This window comes from Perna viridis, chromosome 10 (genome assembly GCF_037379345.1).
Source record: "Perna viridis isolate PV_CMFRI_1.1 ecotype Kerala chromosome 10, ASM3737934v1, whole genome shotgun sequence".
Classification (NCBI taxonomy): domain Eukaryota; kingdom Metazoa; phylum Mollusca; class Bivalvia; order Mytilida; family Mytilidae; genus Perna; species Perna viridis.
The window spans coordinates 2,181,209-2,202,284 of NC_142454.1; the positions used below are offsets into that span (position 1 = coordinate 2,181,209).

The window sequence follows — 21,076 nt, forward strand, 5'->3', positions numbered from 1 at the left end:
TTTGTCCCTGGATTGCATTCTTTTGGTTACCGCTATAACCTTGGTTCTTTTGGTTACTCTTTCATTGATTTCTATGATAAATGTCTCTTCAGAACATGTATAAGGCACTTGGTATAGCGCAGAAGTCTGTGTGTATTACATATTACCTGCAGATCCAAGACAATATTTGACATTATAAGGCATGTTCTTATATTTACACGCGAATAGTTCACAAACATTTTTTTTTTGTACATCATAAATTAATTTTCGATTTACCTCCCTTAATCCTTATTTTTCTTCTTGTTATCTTCAAAATAAATGTTGCGTTTAATTTAAGGGTGTGTGAACCTAGAAGTAAAACCAAATCTTATTCAGATTAGAATGTACATGACCAATGAATGTGCATTACTACATGTTTCCAAACAACGGAATGAATGATCAGAGAGCATTACAGAAACAGTGGAAAAGTGCACAAAAATAATCAGGCGGGAAAACTTTAATAGTCAACTTAATTTTTCAAGGTGCGGACGGGTTCTAATAACAAGAAGACTTAATTATTTATAATGGCCTTATCATGGTTTGAAATGCAGCTGATTTTAATCAGGTCTAATTTCATTTGTGTTGGTAATATTATCAAAGACCCTATACGTGTGTAGAGATAATCTGCAATCTTTCTCATAAAATATTCAATGGCTAGCCAAACAAGACAGAATAACGCCTAGGAACCTATGAATTATTTCGCTCTTTTTCTTATTTGAAAAGAAAAATCGGAAAGTAAACGGCCTTATTTGGTTTTTATTTGAGTGATTTGTGGCTCCAAGATTGTACTGGGATTTTTGTATAGTGATTTACTCGTGATTTCTGTTTTCTTTCTTGTACCCGACAATTTGAATGCAGTATAAATACAATTATGAGCTATTAAACTATTTCCTTCTTTCAAAATTGATGCTTCATTCATACCATGGTTCAAAGTATCTAGCCGTCTTGATATTATACTTCGATGTTCATACATTTCGGCTTCTGTGTGATGTTTGTTAAGGGTTTCAATCCTGATATTTCTTCGTTTCTTTCCGTTACCCGACAATTTGAAAACAGTGTGCGTGTACAATAATACACAGTTCAAATAATACCCATCTTTTAAAGTTGTTTATTCATGCGTGTTTTCTTTCTGTTTCTCTATTTTAGTTGTTGTATATGTCTTGTTCATTACTTCTGTTTCTTTTCGACCTTTAAATAGCTGATAGCGCCATGACTCTGGTTGTCCATCGATTTACTTGCAGTGTTTGTAGGTATGGTTTAAATGGTTCTGTTTCTTGTTATATATTTAATGTTAAGTGTTTTTTTTTTCATTTTTAATCTTGGTGTATGCAGAAAATCATATTCAATTTTTTTTTAAATAATATGGTACGTCATTGTATGTCATCTCGAATATTAATATTGCTTTACATGATTACACCTCATGGTTAAATTTGTTGCTTGTCAAAGTACTCTTGATCTGGACACTTTTTCTGGATAGGAATCACAATTCAAATATAATGCAGTACCAGAATAATGGTGAAAATTCTGATAAGTATTAGACTTTGAGTGAAAAATAGAAAGTTTTCCCCTGTCTATTAATGACAAAGTGTTTGATCAAATCAACGGATTTCAGGTTTTCAAGAATAATTTATAATAGAGATATATTTTTCAATTGTTGAATCCCAGAACACAAACACCAGTTATGATGTACTGTCATGAGAAACTGAATCCCAGAACACAAACACCAGTTATGAGGTACTGTCATAAGAAACTGAATCCCAGAACACAAACACCAGTTATGAGGTACTTGTCATGAGAAACTAGTACTTCTAAAGATGACATTGCATTTTTTCATGGGCTGCTAATATTTGAAGTTTATGGAGCATAAAATTACAAAAAGTTGTTAAATCCATCAAAGGAAGTGTTTAATTGAACCCTGATACAATCATACCCCAAAGGATCACAATATGATTAAACCTTCTCTTATAGTTATTATTTTTTTTAAAGGACCTGGTCTTGTTGATATGTTATAATGAGAATTACACAGGTAAACATGGATAAGATGTATACTGTAATATGAATCTGGTTGGATAGCATGACATAGATTTAAAATATTTCAAAACATTTAATGCATCTGGCATTCAATAACAAAGTATCATAACGTGTATAAATATACAACAAAATAAACTTTCATCGGCGCCACGCATTTTACAAGTGGCTTACATGTATTTGGTCCATTCTGCATTTTTTCTCAGTGAGAGCAGGCAACAAGTTATCCAGATGGAAAAATCCAAAAACCAAGTGTAAACTTGTGCTATGGTAAGTTTCTGCCAAAACTGTTTTGTTATGGTCCTTTGGGAAACATGGCACTGTTAAACATGACTGGACTTCCTGAGTTTAGTCACTTTGGCACTATAGAAACCATATGATGAGCTCTAAAATGAAAAATGGCAATGTAAAAAATAGTTGAAGTATCTCATACACAGTTGAAAATATAGTTCAGGTGGCAGCGGTGGGTTGAATAAAGAAATTATAATTGACTAACAGGTGTATTATATACCACAATTTTCTATGTCGAAAGATAAAATGATGTTTGTTTGTTTGTTTGTTGTTGGGGTTTAACGTCCGAGCAGCAATATTTCAGCAATATTCAGACGATGAACATGAAATTGATGATAAAATGAACATGAAATGATGATGAAATGAAAAAGGGATGGGACACAAGAACAATGGGGTCGACAAATTTTGATTGCCACTGGAAATAGGGAGAGGGGGGTAGGGTCAGGCAATTTAGCCTCCTGTGGCGGAACCCTATGGTTCCTACTCCGGGAGAATACCACAGTGGGGTTCTTTAACGTGAGAGGAACGTGGCATCTTTCCCAACACGGTGCACCACTATGATTTGCGGTCAGGTTTTCCGTATTATAGCCTGACAACATCAGCATGTAACACGCCAGGGGTACCCCATTCAACCACCTGGAGCACACATCCCAGTTGCTCTGTGGGCAAAGCGCCCTATCCCCCGGCTACGGTTCTGAGCACTATTTAGTCGCCTTTTACGACAAGCTTAGCGCTGCTGCAGGCCTATTTTTTTAACACCCGGACCTGCACGGGGCAAAGATAAAATGAGGATCAGTCTTTAATTCACATCCCTAATCCAAGTATTCGTCTAGGATATGCAGAAATATTCACACAAAATTAGCATTTTAATTATTAAGCACCGTACAAGTTGGCTTTAGCTAAACAGGATAATCTGACGGATAGTACCCGCCTTATAACGATAGTACACTGAACGACTTGAACTATTTTGAATATAAATGTATAATGAAAGAGGCTAGAGAGAAATGTAAATTCGTAGTAGATTTGTAATATCATTTCAATTAAAAGCACAGCTACCTGTCCTTTCGCACACTAACTTGAATAAGCATATCATTTTCAATATTAAAAATTATCTCATTGGGGGATATGTAATTTGTCATTACGTTCCAATGAACAATTTTCCATGCAATTTTATACCGCTTTGTTCGGCGAACCATTAATGTAATAACGATGTTTTTTCTTTCATTTTTTATATAAAAATTTAAAATTTCTCTTATTAAGGATTATTATCACCCATATTTAAGGAATGTTGTTAAAAAATAAATGACTTCGAAATGATGAAAAGACACAGAACATTGGATTCCCATCAATTTAAAGAAGAGGACATTTCAATAAAACATGTTGTGGGAGACGGCTTATCGTAATAATGAAGTTGATAAATCTAAAATAATTAGATTCACATTTTCACTTTTATTGACTATTAACACAAACCTGGCGACTGTTTTGGATATCTAGACAATTTCACAACTTTATCGGCTAAAAGTATTATATTGACTGCAAAAAACTATTACTACATTAAACAATTATACCCAAGTAAGGCGCATTCAACGTATTTCTTAATTTACAGTAACGCTTTGGATATTTTGAAGAACTATCAATCAGCATATTTGCCTCGTTTTCGTGTCTATTGCCCAGATGATTCCTAAGGTTGACGTACTTCAAAAGACAATCTATCTCATACCTACGTGGGGTCTGGGAGTAAGCCAGATGGGCGTCATGCTTTTTCGCTAATTTTTGAAATATTCACTCTTTCGTTTGCGCCATTTGCGGCATTACGTAAAGATTGTCAAACGTTTGGAAAATGGTGATAAATTGTATATGTGTCAAAAAACCTTGCAAATTCAGAATATTAACAGTTGCTGATGAAAAAAACAGTCGATAAAATTCTGAATGAGCACAATCATGGTGTCCTACTTTTCAATATTCAAAATAATTTATTTAAGGAAATATGGTATGTGGCGCAATTAAAATCTTAATTAGTGCAAAGTAGTGCATCGAGCCAGAGCGTAAACGCTGCAGCCAAGTCACTAGTAGGACATACCCTGACAACAGGGGCTTGCTCCTACGTTCAAATTTACTGCCCGACTAGATACTAACACGACACGAAGAGAGTGATCCCAGATTGGGGGAGGGATCCCTCGCGTCAACTTATTATTTTTTTCAAATAAACATATACCCCAATCTAGGATCACCCTTTTCTATAACTAGTCGGGTTGCTTATTTGATAGTGGTAGCAAACCCCTGTGCTCTCACCAAGCTCCTCTGTTAGTTATCCCGGAGGCTGGGCTATGCCACCAATAACCATTGGTTTTACGATCATTAACACCGACCATGCGATACCATAAAAGGTAATTAAAAACACCGATCATCATCTTACAATCAATGCATAAGAATATCAATATAATTTACCTTATTTGTGGTCATACTACACAGTCCTGTGGAGTATAATCTAAATCTAAATCCTGCTCATCCACAACATAGCTACCGGAAGTTGTTGTGTCGTCATCATAATCGTCTATCGTTCCCATACTTCCGTTTAAAACATCACTTACTGAGTTCCAAGCCATATTAGCTTTATATGGCGGACCGTTAGAAATATGATTGAATTGTCTTTTATGAGGATTTTGCATGTTAATATAGCTATGATGGTGTTGTCGATGGCGACCTTTTAAATGTGGTAACTGTTCTATATTTTTCTTAGTCAATAATGGTCGGCCAGGAGAGTTAACTGGCGAATATCTGCTTTTAATATAATCTGAAAAAAAAAGAAATATATATTTTTAAGTGAACAGGTCATAGAAAATATGACTGCCTTCAAGTATGAGCAATTATTAAGTTTTCCTTAAGTTTACAGTAGCCTTTACTAACATAACATTGACACTTCAGAATTATACTTTAAGATTATGGATCAACGACTGGCCCAACTAACTGCAATATTTTTCACAGGTCACTGTTTTCGTAATCATTTCATACATACATACCTAAATCTACACTTTGATTGAACCCACTACTGTGGATATCACTCTCACTTCCGCCTCGGCCGCTATCATTTGTTTCTCCCGATGTCTCGCTGTGGTTATCTTCGTGTTTTCTATGGAAATGCTGCAGACAGAAATACAAAATGTGTTAATGGATATGAATGGGTAAGCAGAAAAATAATGGCTAATACAAATGTATAAGATCATTTGAACAGAAAATATCAATATGCTTGTTGACCTTGACCCTATTTGATATTGCTGTTTTACTTGAGCAATTATAATCTCTTAAGTCGTCTGTGGGAAAATTGGGGTCAAAATGAGAAATTAGGAAATAAAAGATCTTTCAAAAAATTGAGAGTAGAGAAAATTGAGAATCCAAGTATTTGTTATAACACTGGTTTTTTTTTTTACCTGTTGGTTTGGTAAAGGAAGGGACTGTAGATTGGTTTGGTGGAGCTGCAGCCTGGACATCTGGATGTTTTGTAAGGATGAATTTGATTGATTGGTACCATTCCCGGAATTTAACGACCTGCCGAAGGAGGAGTATGGGTTTTTCTTACAGTCAACAATCTGAAATAATGAATTTCGAGGTTTACAAGCAAGCAAGATGTCTAATTAAAATATTCTAAAGATTTGTCCTCTCAGATTAAAATGACATTTGATAATTTTGCAAGAGATATACCAATACTCCTTAACTTCCTAATCATATAACAAATATCTACAAACATTTCATCTAGAAAGTACCTATTATAAAAATTACACAGTAAATATTTACAAATTATCTACTCGAAGATAAAATAAAAAGATGAAATAGTTAAAATTAATATACTGGGCAGGACCTCCTTTCCCAGCATTGTTTTCTGTTCGATTTATAACTGGTTCAGGAATTTGGGAAACTCAATCATTATTATAGATTTTAATGGCGGTATTCAATATTTGTTTTATCTTCCTTAGTAAACACTTTGATCGTGTCATTTTCTTTCGAGATATTGACAGCCACAATCTCTTAATTGAGATCCTGACATGGGATTAAGGGGGAATATTTTGATTTATAGACACAGGTCTTAAAAGGGGAAAGTGAAGTGGATTTCAATACACTAACATGCTCAAATGCTTAACATGCCACGCTGAAGCACCATACGAGAATGAAAATAGAAAAAAAGTGGACTTTAATATAATTTATGACATTTTTTGTCATTAGATTGATTTTTGTAATTGTTTTTTTTTCACTTTAATCTGTTCCTTTTTACTTAACTTAATAAGTCGTGTAAAATTCTATTTCAATTTTAAAACTATATAAATACTGCATTCAAACATTTATATGCGTGATATCTATATAACTAATAGTTTTCAGATCTATGATATTTTGTAGTTTCGAGTTCTTTAGTGATAAATAGTAAACAGATTTAACTGAAATCCGAGATGAAATCGGATTTTACATTTGTTTTCAACATTATAGACCTTAATACATATGCATTCTTAAGTTTCATAATCGATTTAAGAATTTCTTTAGAATAAAACAGAAAACATCAATATCGTCGAATGTTCCTTCGATTTTTTTCTCTAAAATTCTAAGGATTATTTAACTGTGAAAGCGAGATTATGCAGTTACTGTGAAAAGTTTGCTTCTGAGACAGTAATTAAATTTGTGTTAAATCAATGATGATCGAATTTAGACTTTTGCCTGATTAAAGAAGGAAATGGAAATATCTTGCAAAAACTTTGGAAATATTCAGGCATAAAAAGAAATTTAAATGATTATCGATTAAGTAATAATAACTAACAATAAAAATATTAGGTTTTTTTCCTACGGATATTTGTACAGACAACAACTGAGACAAGATCGTCTTTGACAAAGGGAGATAATGCGACAAATCTTCCGTAACCTCGGGTGTGAAGATAGTCACTTTTCGGTGTAACAGCTTGTAAAAAGATTATATCTGTGAAAGAATCTAGAAAGTATTGAGTTAAAACTGATAAATGTTTTGTCAATCTAATCGTGTTTCTCTTAAGATCGTTTGTTGGTATGAGAATGGACATTGAAAGAAGACATCATTGTGTTGATCCCTGGTCAAATGAAATAGTTCAACTGAAATGTAAAGTTTATAATGAAACAATCAGAAACAAAAGATCATGTTTGAATTTCAGCCTTTTCTTCCATGCTACGGTTATAAGCCAGTCGACATTTTTAATTACCAGCACATGTACAAATTTCGTGTTTACTTTAGAGAAAACTACCGTAAACCTTAAATTGGTTTGCGTTTAAAGAGTTTCGTGACAAATATGGGAAAGTAGTTTACACTTCGTTAATACAAACGCTGTTATCAATTCAATACATATTTTGTTCTTATAATTTTCACTAAGACACCTTCAAATGAATGTTTTATCAAAACTTAGTTTAGCCTGTTGGCACTTCATCCGTAAAAATGATTTCAAAATATTTAATATTTAGTCTGAATCATTTTTTCCAAAGCATTCATGTGTACATGTTTTTTGTAATGATTTCAAATAAAACCATTTTGTATTGAACTTTTCTTTTCAAGTGGGAAGCTTCATTAAAAACTGTAAATAGAACTGTATTCTAAGGAAGACTTAACGCTATTCAGACTCCTTCAAGCAGCCATGTTAACTTTAAATATCATATAAACTATTCAGACTAAGTTTATAATACATTTTCAGAAAATTGAAAGTATTTGAATATATTATTTACAAGAGCATCTGTAATTTTGTGTTAGATGCATTATTCTTTTTTTTTCTGCATAAATATATGAACATTACATTTACAAATTTATACTATCAGTAATTTTACTCCAGCATTTTAATACAAATATTCCACTTCCTTACTCTCAACATTGTTGCTTTTTTCTCTTTGCCAAAAGGCCATTCTTTTAGTTATATGAAACAAATCAAACTCATTTGTCAACTAGATGCGAAAACCATGATAAAGGTAACTGCTGGTGGGGAAGTCACAGACAGAACTATATTTGACCATGCATACTGTACCTAATGAACGAATGGCCAATAGCTTGTTAGGATAACAGGTCCAAGTAGAGAAAAAAAATCGTATTTTAATTTTTAAATGACACCATTACCGTTGAACAATTCAGCTTCAAATACAGAAAACGTTCAAACTGTTCAATTTCACCTTATATCATGATAAAAGGCAATCATGTACTTTTTGATGGACATATTCACTTCATAAATCGTTCAATTTTCCTTCAAATGGTGTGTTTTGTTAGCACTTAATAAAATTCCATAACAATAAAGCCAAGTGCAAAGTCATACTAATAGTAGAAACATCAGTTCATCCGTGACTACACTGTGTTCTTTCATCTTTGCCTGAACCCAAAATCATTATAGAACGCATTCTAATTTATGAAATTAGCTTTGAAGTCGGGTCATTATGGGCTGTATATAACCTTCTCAATGCCGTCTGTTGATTTTTTCATTAATATGAAGAGAAAAAGAATGACTTTTCCTGGCAGAATCGATCTGTCTTCTCGGAATACGCCAAACAAATAACCGCTCAAATAACTATCAACCGGGTAGAAAGCATGCCAAGTGTTTTAAAATTTATTTCTTTATAGCTTTATAGTTAATAACTAAATATGTCGGGTTAATTACTTTATGGTTAAGGTCACTCCATCTTTACCTGTTTAGATTGTAAATGGTTTGACGCTAAATGGAAATAAAAATCAAATAAAGTGAAATATAGTAACTTTGTCGTTAATATGAATATTTCATCAGATTTTATCTGAAATGAAATAAACTTTTCGTATTTTTCACATTAAAGTTGGTAAGAAATGCTCGGAAGACTACGCTATATAGAAATTAGCTATTTTAGAGTCCGTCGAACTGGCTCGAAATATAAATGCCCCTTATGGATGACATGTTCTTGGCGGGTGACAAGATACCAAAAGATGGTTTGATAAAGAAAGTACAAGACCGCTAGTATAACATTAAAATAACAAAAAAAGTCGTTTTCCAAAGCTTAAAGAGAATTTTTTTTGTAATATTCAAAAACTGCTCCAAATACCCTCGTTCCCATAACTGCTGCTAAAAGGGGTCACCTTTCAAGCTTTAAAATGGGACTGACTAAAGAGGGCAAGACTCAACGGAACGCTTTATAGGAGGGAGGGAAGGGGAATCAAGCAGTATACGAATCGGCATTGGTGGCATTCAGAGATCCTATATAAACTACCCGGGAGGAAGATATAACGAGATCGTGGGTACAACTGTCCGAAACGGAAGTGGAAACACAAAGTCATGCAGGGACGTGACAAAAATGGACCACACCAACTAACTTACATATTTCCGTTCTACGGATAACGTGTTTAGCCTGTAAAAGATATGAGGGTGGTGTAACTATTGAAATATGTACAAGTTCTTATTAATAAGGAATCATTTCGCTTAGTATTACATGCTTTTAAAACGAAGCCGTTTTCCCTTTCACTTAGATTACAGTTTGGTATCCAACTTTTTCACTTCTTGAAATGCCAATTTGTCTGCTGTTTTCATGCAAGATGAGACTGATGTTTATTAGCAACGACATGGGTCATTTATATCCTAGAAAACTCTGAATTTCATCTTTTTGTTTAACATTTCTACTGAAAATATTGAATATTGCGTAATGATCATGTAATTAGATTCGTCATTGAAACGGAACGGTCAGGCTATATGGTTAATATGTATTCCACGCCAAAAAAATAAAACAACTTATTTAGTTTTTAATTAGAAAAATGAGTGGTAAAACTAGACCTAAGTAATTATATCTCTGAAGTCTACAGTCCACCTCTAGCTAAACCCTATATTTATATGTTGATACCCCTTAATTCTCCTACTACTGTTTTGATCATTAGTAGAAAATATGATTATCGAACCTTTCTCTTTTCAAAACTGAAAGTACAAAATAATGTACTATGAATGTTGCTGTTGAACTAAATAACTTCTATGTTTCTGTACGAGAACGAAAGGAATTTATTATTCATAAAGCTGTAGATTTAGACACACTGCTTATTAAAGCCAAGCTCTCCGTTTAAGCGTGCAGAAATTATTTTAATTAGCAATATGCTGATGTTACTAGCAGTAGTTCGAGCATTTGACATTAATTATATTTGTTAACAGAAAAAAATTATTTTGAATGACGGATATTAGATAATTTAGTAGTAGTAATTTTTCCACATGCCCCAAATTCTGACAGATAAAGGAATCGGTATACAAAGTAAAAGACATGAGAAATGTGGGGTATTAGTTTAAATTATGGTACATGTTTACACGTATATGTAAGGGTTAAGACCCTTTTTTGCCACGTACCTCTGTGCTCCCCCTATACCTGTAAGAAATTGATATTTCGATAAAAACCCAGAACTGATATAGTATTACTTACTGACCACGAGTTTTTATGTAAGAATGAGGTAGAAAAGTATAGTTTGTAAGAATGGGGTAGAAAAGCATAGTTTGTAAGAATGAGGCGGAAAAGTATAGTTTGTAAGAATGGGGTAGAAAAGCATAGTTTGGGGTGAAGTGACTGCTTATTGGAAATCAGACTTGGCTTCTAGGACCTTTATGTAACCATTCGCGATGATTTTGTTCTCCATTTATATGCAAGTTTATTATGAAAATTGAACTGAAATAATTTACAAATTAAATTACGACGTTTGGGAGGGGATTTCAAAAGTCCGCAAGTGGATCCAGCAATGTGGGATGAGGCGTTCTAGGCAAAGGGGTTCAGGCTATTTTTGCTCATGTTTGCCTGAATCTTACACAAAATCAACATCCATTATCCGAAAAAGACCCAAGAAAACCCTCTCCTAGACTCGGCAATGGCTACATACAAGAGTAATCAAGGGAACCAAGGTTATAGCGGTAATCAAAAGAATGTTATCCAGGGACAAAGACCAGACATGGAAAACAGACATACACAACAAAGAACTTAAAGCAACTGAAATCATACATACAAGTCTCTAGTCCAATATAGTCTTACTCTTTAGAGGATTAAAGAATTATCATTAATGGAAAGCTTTAAGTAAAAAAGAAAAAATAGTTTTTTACAGAAGAACAATTTATAGTACGAGTCCACCTTGCCTCTTTTAAAAACCGGAAAAAAATTTAAACATTAGCAGACAAGTGCCGATCCGATTTCAATCTTCCGTAAATACATCCAGTAAGGTAAATTTCTAAACATCAGAGAATGACAAAGCGTGTTAGCTACAATATTTATTTTCTAAATATTAAATTTATTGAGCGGTGAATGTAATTTAAATACATCTTTAGATTGAAGGAGAGGGATTAAATATATCGTCTTTAGTGACAACATTCTACGACGAAACTCAGAACAAATAATGAATTTTCCATTGCTTTCAAATACAGCCAAAGCAAGCGAAATCTGTCAGTTTAGACAAGTTTAAAAAGAATGGGGTTTGAGATACTATATTTATTTAATTCATCGATTCTGACAAATGTTTACCTAGTCCAAACGTAGTTAAATATTTTCAATAGATTTTTTAATTCAAAAATGAAATTTTAATCATTTATTTTAAACACATTCTTTTTTTAAGACGTGAGAATTAATTTTTCATATCTCAGTACTTTTTTATATACTGAGCGGGGAATTCGTCAGTGTGGTATCCCCTTGTTAATGAGTCTTGTCACAAGATACGTAGTTGGGGAGCTTATCGTACTTCAAAAATAAAGTTTAGTCACTTCAAGTTTTAAAATTTCAAATTGGTACTAGACGTCATGTAAACAGCCTATTCATAACGTCTATTATATCTGTAGAAAGAATTATAATTGGACAGTGTTAATTTGTTATAATAACGTATAATAGTCATAAAGACACTATAGCGAAGGCTTAGAAGTGGACCAGGAGCGGTGATCTCCTAAAATTAGTTTGCGTTCCGTAATTATTTAGCTTTTAAACCTTGGTTCTTTTTATCTTTAGTTCAATATATTAAGCCACAGGTCAACAAAAATTAGTTTAACATTGAAATACTTAAGCAATAATGGTGAAGTATTTAAATGTTCCATCATTGAGGTCACCCTATAATTATAATTTACATGATTTATTTACCACTCTAAATCATTCTATAATTATCACAAAATCGCCAAAGAATGCCTCTTGGTATGTCCTTTTAGAATTACACATACCCAAATCAATATCTTGTTTGGCCTAAAATATTGCGGATGAAAAAAAAACAGCAATTTGCATACTTCTTTTCTAAAGTGGTTTAGGCGAGTAGCAGGTTATGTTTACTGGTAGTTGGCTTTTATATTTAGCATTTATAAAGTGAAAAATAGTTTCGTCATCACAAAAATTATTAAAAAAAATATAAAAAAAAAACAAATTTAGAATTGATAATGTTGTAATTGTCTTTGCCTCGGGTAATACCGATGTTCGTATCTGTATCATACTTGTGCATCTGACACGTGTCGATCGGGTGTGGAAACATGTCAGTGTCATTTATGCAAACAGGGCTAAAACATGGAGAAATAAAAAGTTAAAAGACAGAAGCAACTGGTGGTTCACTTTCTAATTATACAAGTCTGTTCTTTTGTTTATTTACAAAAATTGACCTTTGTTGATATGGTATGAATAGACTCCCTAAAACAATTAAATCTCTTATCAGTGCAATGACTAATTACCCAAAATCAGATCGGTTTTAAGATTAACAAAAAAACGTAGAAAGTGACAGTGGTTTTAAAATCTGATAAAAGTTCATTTTCACAGCTAAAACTTTTTAGGGAATTCATTTCATATCAAGAACTATCTAAGATCGTGCCCATTTCTTTCAGAGATTACGATTAATAAACATGTACACTTGAGTAGATTTTCTCATGGACGCATTTATAGTTTTTGATACATATAATAAATTCAGGTCTGTTTAAAATTATTTAAATTTCCAAAGAATCATAGGATGACACATCATTATTAGAAATTTAACACTGAATTATGCAAAGTAACATGATTTTTTTACTTAAATGTTTTAAGCATGCATTTGTAGTATGATAATAAGTCATGGATGGTTTTACACTTTATGTAACTAGATGGTTTAATAGGTGCACAAAACATACTTTCAGTCCTCACCTAAATGCTAGAAATCTGTGAAACATTTCTAATGAAACATTGAATGCAACTGCCTTTTATAATGATAACTAAACTGTCCTTGGTTGCTCTTCAAGCAAATCTGGTTGCTTACATTGCCATATTTTATAAGATAATTGAGATCTCTGAATGAATCAGTTTAAGCATTAACTAATGTTAAATTCAAATTAAAATGAACTGTACATGATGTTTATATACCTACTTGCGATATTTGCTCTTCTACTGGTACACCGTTGCTCATCACAGTGTTGCTCCTTTCTAACACACCAAGGTCTTGTGTGGAGAAACTGACTTTCTTTTCATTTCTGTATGGTTCAAGTTTCGGCACTGAACCATTCTTATGTATAGAATCGTACATGTCCTTCTTATCATTTTCGCGTACTGCAGCACTTCGTTTCTTATTTTTCTTCTTTTTGTCCATTCTGCGGATCAGGAAAATGCCCATGATTATCGCCCCTGATAGAATGACGGTGATACAGACAATGATAACTACTATGAGAGTATTGTCCTTCTCTGGTTCAGACTGAGGCAGCACTAAAGGTTTGTTAGATGAAATGACGATTGTCAGATTTTGACGGTCTTTGTGTTCTGGGATTCCACTGTCCTTAACCTCTACCGTTATGGTGTACGATCGCATATCAGCAGACGACAATGCTCTTGCAAGAGTTATTTCCCCATTGAATGGATTCATCCTGAAAATATTTTGCATTTCAATCTGTACAATTGCATATCTCAGAATGGCGTTATTCCCAGTGTCATTGTCGGTTGCTATTATGTTAGTTATGACTGTATTTGTCGGTTTTTCGTACACAATTTGAACCGTTCTATTTTCAGGAGCCGGGAATTTTATGAGTGGGTGGTTATCATTTTCATCAACTATGAACACGCTAACATGTGCTGTACTGTTTAGTGGAGGAGTGCCTTCATCAAATGCAACAACATTAAAACTGTATCCATATGGTCTAGCCTCTCTGTCTAGTCGTGCTTTTGTAAAAATAGAGCCATCAGGTAGTACTTCAATGTCGTCGATTACTGGATCTGCGATGAACTTTATGACCGCGTTTTTGCCCAGGTCACTGTCATTTGCAATAACCTCTCCAATGTAGTGACCCGGCTCTTGGTTCTCTTTTGCATGCATAACATATATAGATTTGTTAAACTTAGGCGAGTTATCGTTGATGTCAGTGAGATTTACAGAAACTACACTTGTTCCTGTCAGAGGAGGAGATCCCTTGTCTTTGGCAATAACTCTGAATTCAATGAGTGGAACTGTCTCTCTGTCAAGTACAAAGTTTGCATTTATTTTCCCTGATGCATCAACTTGAAAGTCGTAAAAGGAAGATTCTATGAAGTAATCTATTTCAGCATTTACACCTTTGTCCAAATCTAATGCAGACACTTGAACGACAAAGGCCCCTGCTAATCGAGACTCTTCCATGATGATGTCATATCGGTGCTTTAAAAATGTCGGTCTGTGATCATTTTCATCCAGCACTTTAACGTTAAACTGTGCGGAGGTATTTTTCGGAGGAGTTCCACCGTCAATGCATGCTATAACAACAGTGTATTGCTCTGTCTTTTCACGATCTAAGGGTTTTGACACTACGACTTTGTATTCAGTTTGATCTCCAGTGATGGGTTCTAGCTTAAAAACGTCATGTGCAATTGAGCATGTGACTTGACCATTCTGGTCAGTGTCGTCGTCGGATACGGCAATATGAGCGACAGCAGCCCCAACGCTTGCATTTTCGGAGATTTTAGCTACGTCTGTGTTTGATAGTAAGTTTACATTAATAACTGGAGCATCATTCCCAGAATCAAGTACGGTAACGAACACGGTGGCTTGCGACATAAGTGGTATGGCTGCACCATCATTTGCTTCGATAATGACTTTGTAAGGATTTTCAGAGGAATACACAAGAGGTTTTAAAGTAAAAATATTCCCTGTTGAACTATTGACAGCAAATATTTGCTTTATATTATCTGACTGATGAGGACTTAGTTTATAAGTCACTCTACCATTCTCATTTAAGTCCGGGTCTGTGGCTTTCACATTGTAAATCATGCTACCTATGGGTAAACCTTCCTTGACGCTAACGCTATAAGTTGATTGATTGAATGATGGTGGGTTATCGTTTACATCAGTAATAATTACGTTCAAATGCAAGGTGCCTGACAATGTCGGTTGCCCGCCATCCTCAGCGACCACTTGCAACTGGTACCCATCAACTGACTCCCGGTCGAGAGTTTTGTTCACAACCAAGCTAACGGCAGAACTTCCATCAACATATTGTACGTATCTTAGCGAAAAAGGGGTCCCATTTGGTTTTAGAATGTATTTTTTGACGGCATTGTCACCACTGTCCATATCGATTGCCCCTGGTATAGGGGAGGAAGATCCAACGACGAAAGCTTCCGATAATTCCAAAGTCTTGTCATTTTCTTGAAACTTGGGAGGGTGGTCGTTGATATCAGTCACCACAATTTTCACTTTTATTTTCTTGAAAAAAGTTCCTACTGTAGCCTGAGCGACAATATCTAATGCTAGTTCACATACAGTTGAAAACTCGCATTCTTCTAAAGATTCACGGTCCAGTCTCTTTCCTATAGATAAAGAACTAGTACTCTCACTAACGGTAAAATATGATTCATATTTACTTTCAAGAATGGTATATTTCATGTGATTTCTTTCATTATCAGTTAATTCGTCGTTAAGATTTGAATCATTAACAATGTTACCTATATAAAATCCAACAGTCTCCTCCTCTGGTAATGTGTACGTTAAATCCGATACAACTGGCAAGATAGAGGCAGTCGAAATCCATAAAAACAAAAAAATCTCCATGTTCGCTGATCGCACTTATAAAACATCCATGTTTAATTCAGCACTCCAAAGACTAGTAATCATTTAGTCATAAAAATAATCCTAGTTGTCTTGACTGAAATGTCCGTGTACTCCTGAAATAATATAGGAAAATAAATATTGATAGTAAGCTTGTATATCAACATGGAATATAAATCCTTGAATAACGTTCTAATCCTCGCCAATATAACATACTTTTACTTGTATTTCTTTTTACCAAAAAGTTTATTTATCGAATTAATGTAAACGCTAATCTCCAACTACTCACAGGTAAAATTATACTTTAAGCATACAATTTCTTCTAACATTTCACTATTTTTATAATTTTCACCTGGGGTTCTCTATCTTTGTCGTAACTCCGCCCCTAAAAAGCCTATGTGGCCAATCATCGTCCAGTTGTTCAGGTGAAAATTGATTATTGGCACTCAAGATTTTAATTGATTTTTGAGTATTTCTACCCATTTCGTGTGTTTTATTACAAGTGATAAAATAGACTTTTAATTATTTTATCACCTATGGACAAATAGACTTTCATTTAATAAACTTGTCCTCGAAAAGTCCTAATAAACCAGACCTTTCAACGTATTTTTAAACATTTATTTGATAATTTATAAACATCGCAAGGATTATTGGATTTTCATTATAAACTATAGCATCGATTTGAAATTTTTTAAAAGAAAAAAAATAGAGATTTACTTTATTTTGTTTATGTAATATTTGTTGTTCATCTTGGGAAAAAATACAAACTCAGTTCTAAATGCTATTTTAAGAAATAATTTTACCCAAGAAATATTTCTGTTCAAGGTCTTACTCTATATGTAATTCTAAAGCATTAAACTTCACCGAAATTATTATCCCGAATTTCTATTCATCGTCTTGTTTATTTATTTTAATTACTTATTTATTTATAATTATCTATATTGGTTGTTCATTGGAAGTTTTAACTGTTCTGAAATAGAATACGTGGTAATTTCGAGTGATTTTGTTTGTACCAAACCACGACCCATTCTTGACGGTTCATCATTGTATAAAACCGTACTTACACTATCATTATCCCTGCCTTCAAATTTGTCAAATGACACTCGAACTTTAAACTCATTGAAGAACAAAATGACAAACTGGGGGATATAATTGATTTAACAGATCATAATTACTAAATACGTTCCCTTAGTCTATCAATTATTTGTATATATGGTAATGTGGTCCTCCCTTTGGCATGTACGATCTCATTGTACGACACTATAGTCTTTTTAAGCTTCAACGCCTCTTACTCTATGGCGAAACGGTCGTCTTTACTTCAGAAACAGATTGGTAGAAACATAATACCACCAAAACATACGATATTACACAATCGTCAAAGCCTTTACCAGTATAAGATGTAAGATTTATTGACAAAACAAATATTCTGTTTTGGGTCACAATGGGTGAAAGACTATACCCCCAGATAGCACACGGCGTTGTAAAATATCATCTCGTTCCGTCAGTCATTAACTCGACATAAACACACTGCATTGCTCCAGCAGTCTCCGCTGGGTGAATCCCCAAACCCACAAAAACATTTGGTTCCACATTTGTATATTACTAGTCTTAAGCGAGATACCGAAATGAACACGAATCGAATGCAAAATAATATAAATTGTGTATATTGTGGTCTTCTACCACTTCTACGGCGTGCCAAAACATACTTAAGAAATCTAAATGGACTGTCACTTATTGTATTTTATTAATATTTTATCAACCCTCACATGGAATCCGTTTACTAAAAGATGAAGCTTGACATTTACATGTAACATCTTGGACCTGAACAATACAAAAGCTTTTAATCCGAACTAGAAAGATGTGATTTCACCAGACCTTTCAACACCATTCAAACAGAGAAACAGCATGTTTACAGTTTGTTACATAATTGAAGAACAAGCTTCAAAGTGTATCATAGTTCGTCTTAAAATATTTACAAACTGAACTTGTTTGAGATTGAATTTTCCTCCTTGACTACACGATTCTCTTCCTAGGTTTAAAAAATACTGTTCAATAATTCTTTTTAATAAAGTTCAACTTCTAACTGACACGATCTTTAATCATTTAATGCTATAGTCTGTCTCTCTGACATATGCTACAATTGGTATTAACTGTATATACTATTAATGAAGTGCAGTTGGCTTCGGATATTTCTACCAAAAGAGGCAAAGAGAAAAGAGGTGTGTGTAACCAGAGAATAAAAATAATATACGAATCAAGGTCATGTCATGGACTAAAGACTAATGTTATATTTTAGTCGTAAAAATAACCATTCGCTCAAAACAATGGATGATATATCTTGTCAAAGTTGTAACGGTATTGTAGAAGATAAATATATACATGTATCTAGCCGTAACTTACAACACTGAAATACAGTGATACCTATAGACGAAGTATTCCCTGTGACATATATATATACCACCATTCCCTGCGACATATGTATATACCACCATTCCCTGCGACATATGTATATACCACCTAGCCAAAATTGTGACTACCTTTACCAAATGTTAACTTTTCTGTCATAGCCTTAACTGTAACTTTTTGCTTTCATCATTGGAACATCCTTCACATCAGTAGAACATGTGCCAATACTCTGCCGAAGTAGATATTCTTTACTTTTACGCAGATGCGACGTAACTAAAATCTTTTGAACAATCTTTTATGTTGTTATTAACTTACAGTATATAATGTCGGGGTATTACTACAGATCCCAGTATTCGTCACAAATTACCATTTCCTTGCACCACCCACAACAAAATATTATTCTGGTTCTATAGTCTATAGAAACGGTCTAAGGTCAGCACCAATCAATTTTACATAAAACAAGACCTCTTCGTCTGTCAAAGTATTTAATGTATTAGAAGCTGGCATAAACGTACCTTCGTTTATTTATATTACTGAGGAAGGGAATTACAGTTTACAAATTTCATGTCTGCTTAATCGTTCTCCTATTCTGTCTTTTACATTGCGGTAATAGAAGGATAATTCAACCATTCCAGGGATATTGGTCTTCCTAGACAAATTAGATTGGTTCAAAGGGGGCTATTACAAACGTGTTTCATTATGAATTCTGTCTGTTTTACTTAATTGCAAAGCGCTACTTCGAAGAATTTCACGCAATTACAATGTGAAGCGAAGAACTGAAACTTAGATATTAATTTTATTTAGACTATTCGTGCTATTATCGTCGATACAGGAACACGCAGACAAGGCGCAAGGTTGTGGGGAGTTTTTTGTTAAATTCTTCTACCTTTGTAAAGTTTTGCATTTGAACAGGTCTCATTTCTGTTTGATTGCAGAAAATACGAACTATGCTTAAAGACACATTTTCTTAAAGAAAATTGAGTTTAAAACAAGTACATGTCAATTATCCAGCCACATTGTCACACTGCTTACTTAATGCGGAATTAGTTTTTTGTTGCTTCGATTATTATTTGATTGACTGACTTTTATCTCGCCAAGCTTGATACTATTTGGGGAAATGAAAATACGATTTTGGGATGAAAATTTGACTTAAACACAGCATGCAGCGATTTCTTTTAAATCAAAGTATTATGACGGAAGCTCCCACAACAGGTATGGAAACAACTATAGCCTCCAATGTTGCTAGAACAAATACAATGTCATGTCAACAGCACAGGTGATGAAACGTTTTATGCAATGCAATAAATGCCAATATTACCCTCTAGAAAACCGTTAAAAGGCGTTATCATCTTCCAGGGAGAACCAATGAAAACGCCACATTAGCAGGTAGGTGCGAAACACTTCATGCTGTCAGCAACCTGCTGATTAAATCATGAAAACCTGTTAATTAGCTTTTGTGATTAAACAAATTTGGGCTAGTTGATAAAGGTGTCAACAGACTGTCGCAATGCTCCATAATCCCCACCAGGTGCCATTGTTAAATTATTAGCCCAAGGAGACATATTTTGATAATTATTAATTTAATAAAACCTTAAACAATTATGATTAAATGTTCAAGTATTCTCAAGTTTTCACACGTTTTTAATGTCACGGTTATTACATCAATACACATCCTTAAGACAGTTACTAAATAGAGATAGCTGCAATAACACCACAACTGACCACTTCAGGACTATATGACAGTTACCATGTTGTGGAGACTATATGAACAAATTATGGAAGTCGTAAAACTCAAGTAATCAACAGCAAAGACAATGACAACAAGAGTTGTTACACGTATTTACCTGTACCAAGGTAAATTTGAAGTACTCGTACAAAATGCAGATAATATATATACTAAAATTCGTTGAAGCAAAATGTTATTATGATATGACTAGCAACAACAGATGTAAAACATCCCTACAAAATTTCACTAAACTCCGACGGTAGGACTCTAATAGTGTATGTGAAGAACAACCAAATGGAGACCATTACCACAAAATATCACGATGCACACGCACAAAGCTCTGAATTTGAAATGGAAACACAATTCAGTATACAGCACGAGAATCAATCTACAGAATCGTTGGCGATTGTTGAGGGTTACGTGGTTATTGAAACAAACGAATGACACGACTGTTATCATATAACAAACAAGTAACATGCTTCCGTTATACGTTGTGCATTACTCAATCGAATGATCAACGAAATACAGAATGTAGCAAAAAATCACTGCCAAGAAACATTATTGTCTTTTGGCATGCATTAAGACGAAAAACCATCCATTGTTAGTATACCCTTTTCACCACAGTAAAGATAAATGATAAAATTAAC

The 21,076-nt window shown here is 33.8% G+C and overlaps 1 protein-coding gene across 4 annotated transcripts in view; it reads right to left on the bottom strand.

Moving 5' to 3' along the window:
* Positions 1–2,102: 2,102 nt before the first annotated feature.
* Positions 2,103–21,076, bottom strand: part of LOC148604136 (protocadherin-9-like) — a 43,897-nt gene continuing 24,923 nt past the window's right edge. For 3 of the 4 annotated variants that reach the window (XM_088548309.1, XM_088548307.1, XM_088548308.1), the window contains 5 exons: positions 13,658–16,413; positions 5,766–5,924; positions 5,358–5,478; positions 4,786–5,131; positions 2,103–2,432 (listed from right to left, as the gene is read on the bottom strand). In XM_088548309.1, the coding sequence (XP_088404435.1) occupies positions 4,797–5,131; positions 5,358–5,478; positions 5,766–5,924; positions 13,658–16,300 (3,258 nt within the window). In that variant the 5' untranslated portion in view covers positions 16,301–16,413 and the 3' untranslated portion in view covers positions 2,103–2,432; positions 4,786–4,796. Of the gene's footprint in view, positions 2,433–4,785; positions 5,132–5,357; positions 5,479–5,765; positions 5,925–10,667; positions 10,687–13,657; positions 16,624–21,076 lie in introns of those variants that run through there. The other variant, XM_088548310.1, reaches the window with a different exon arrangement.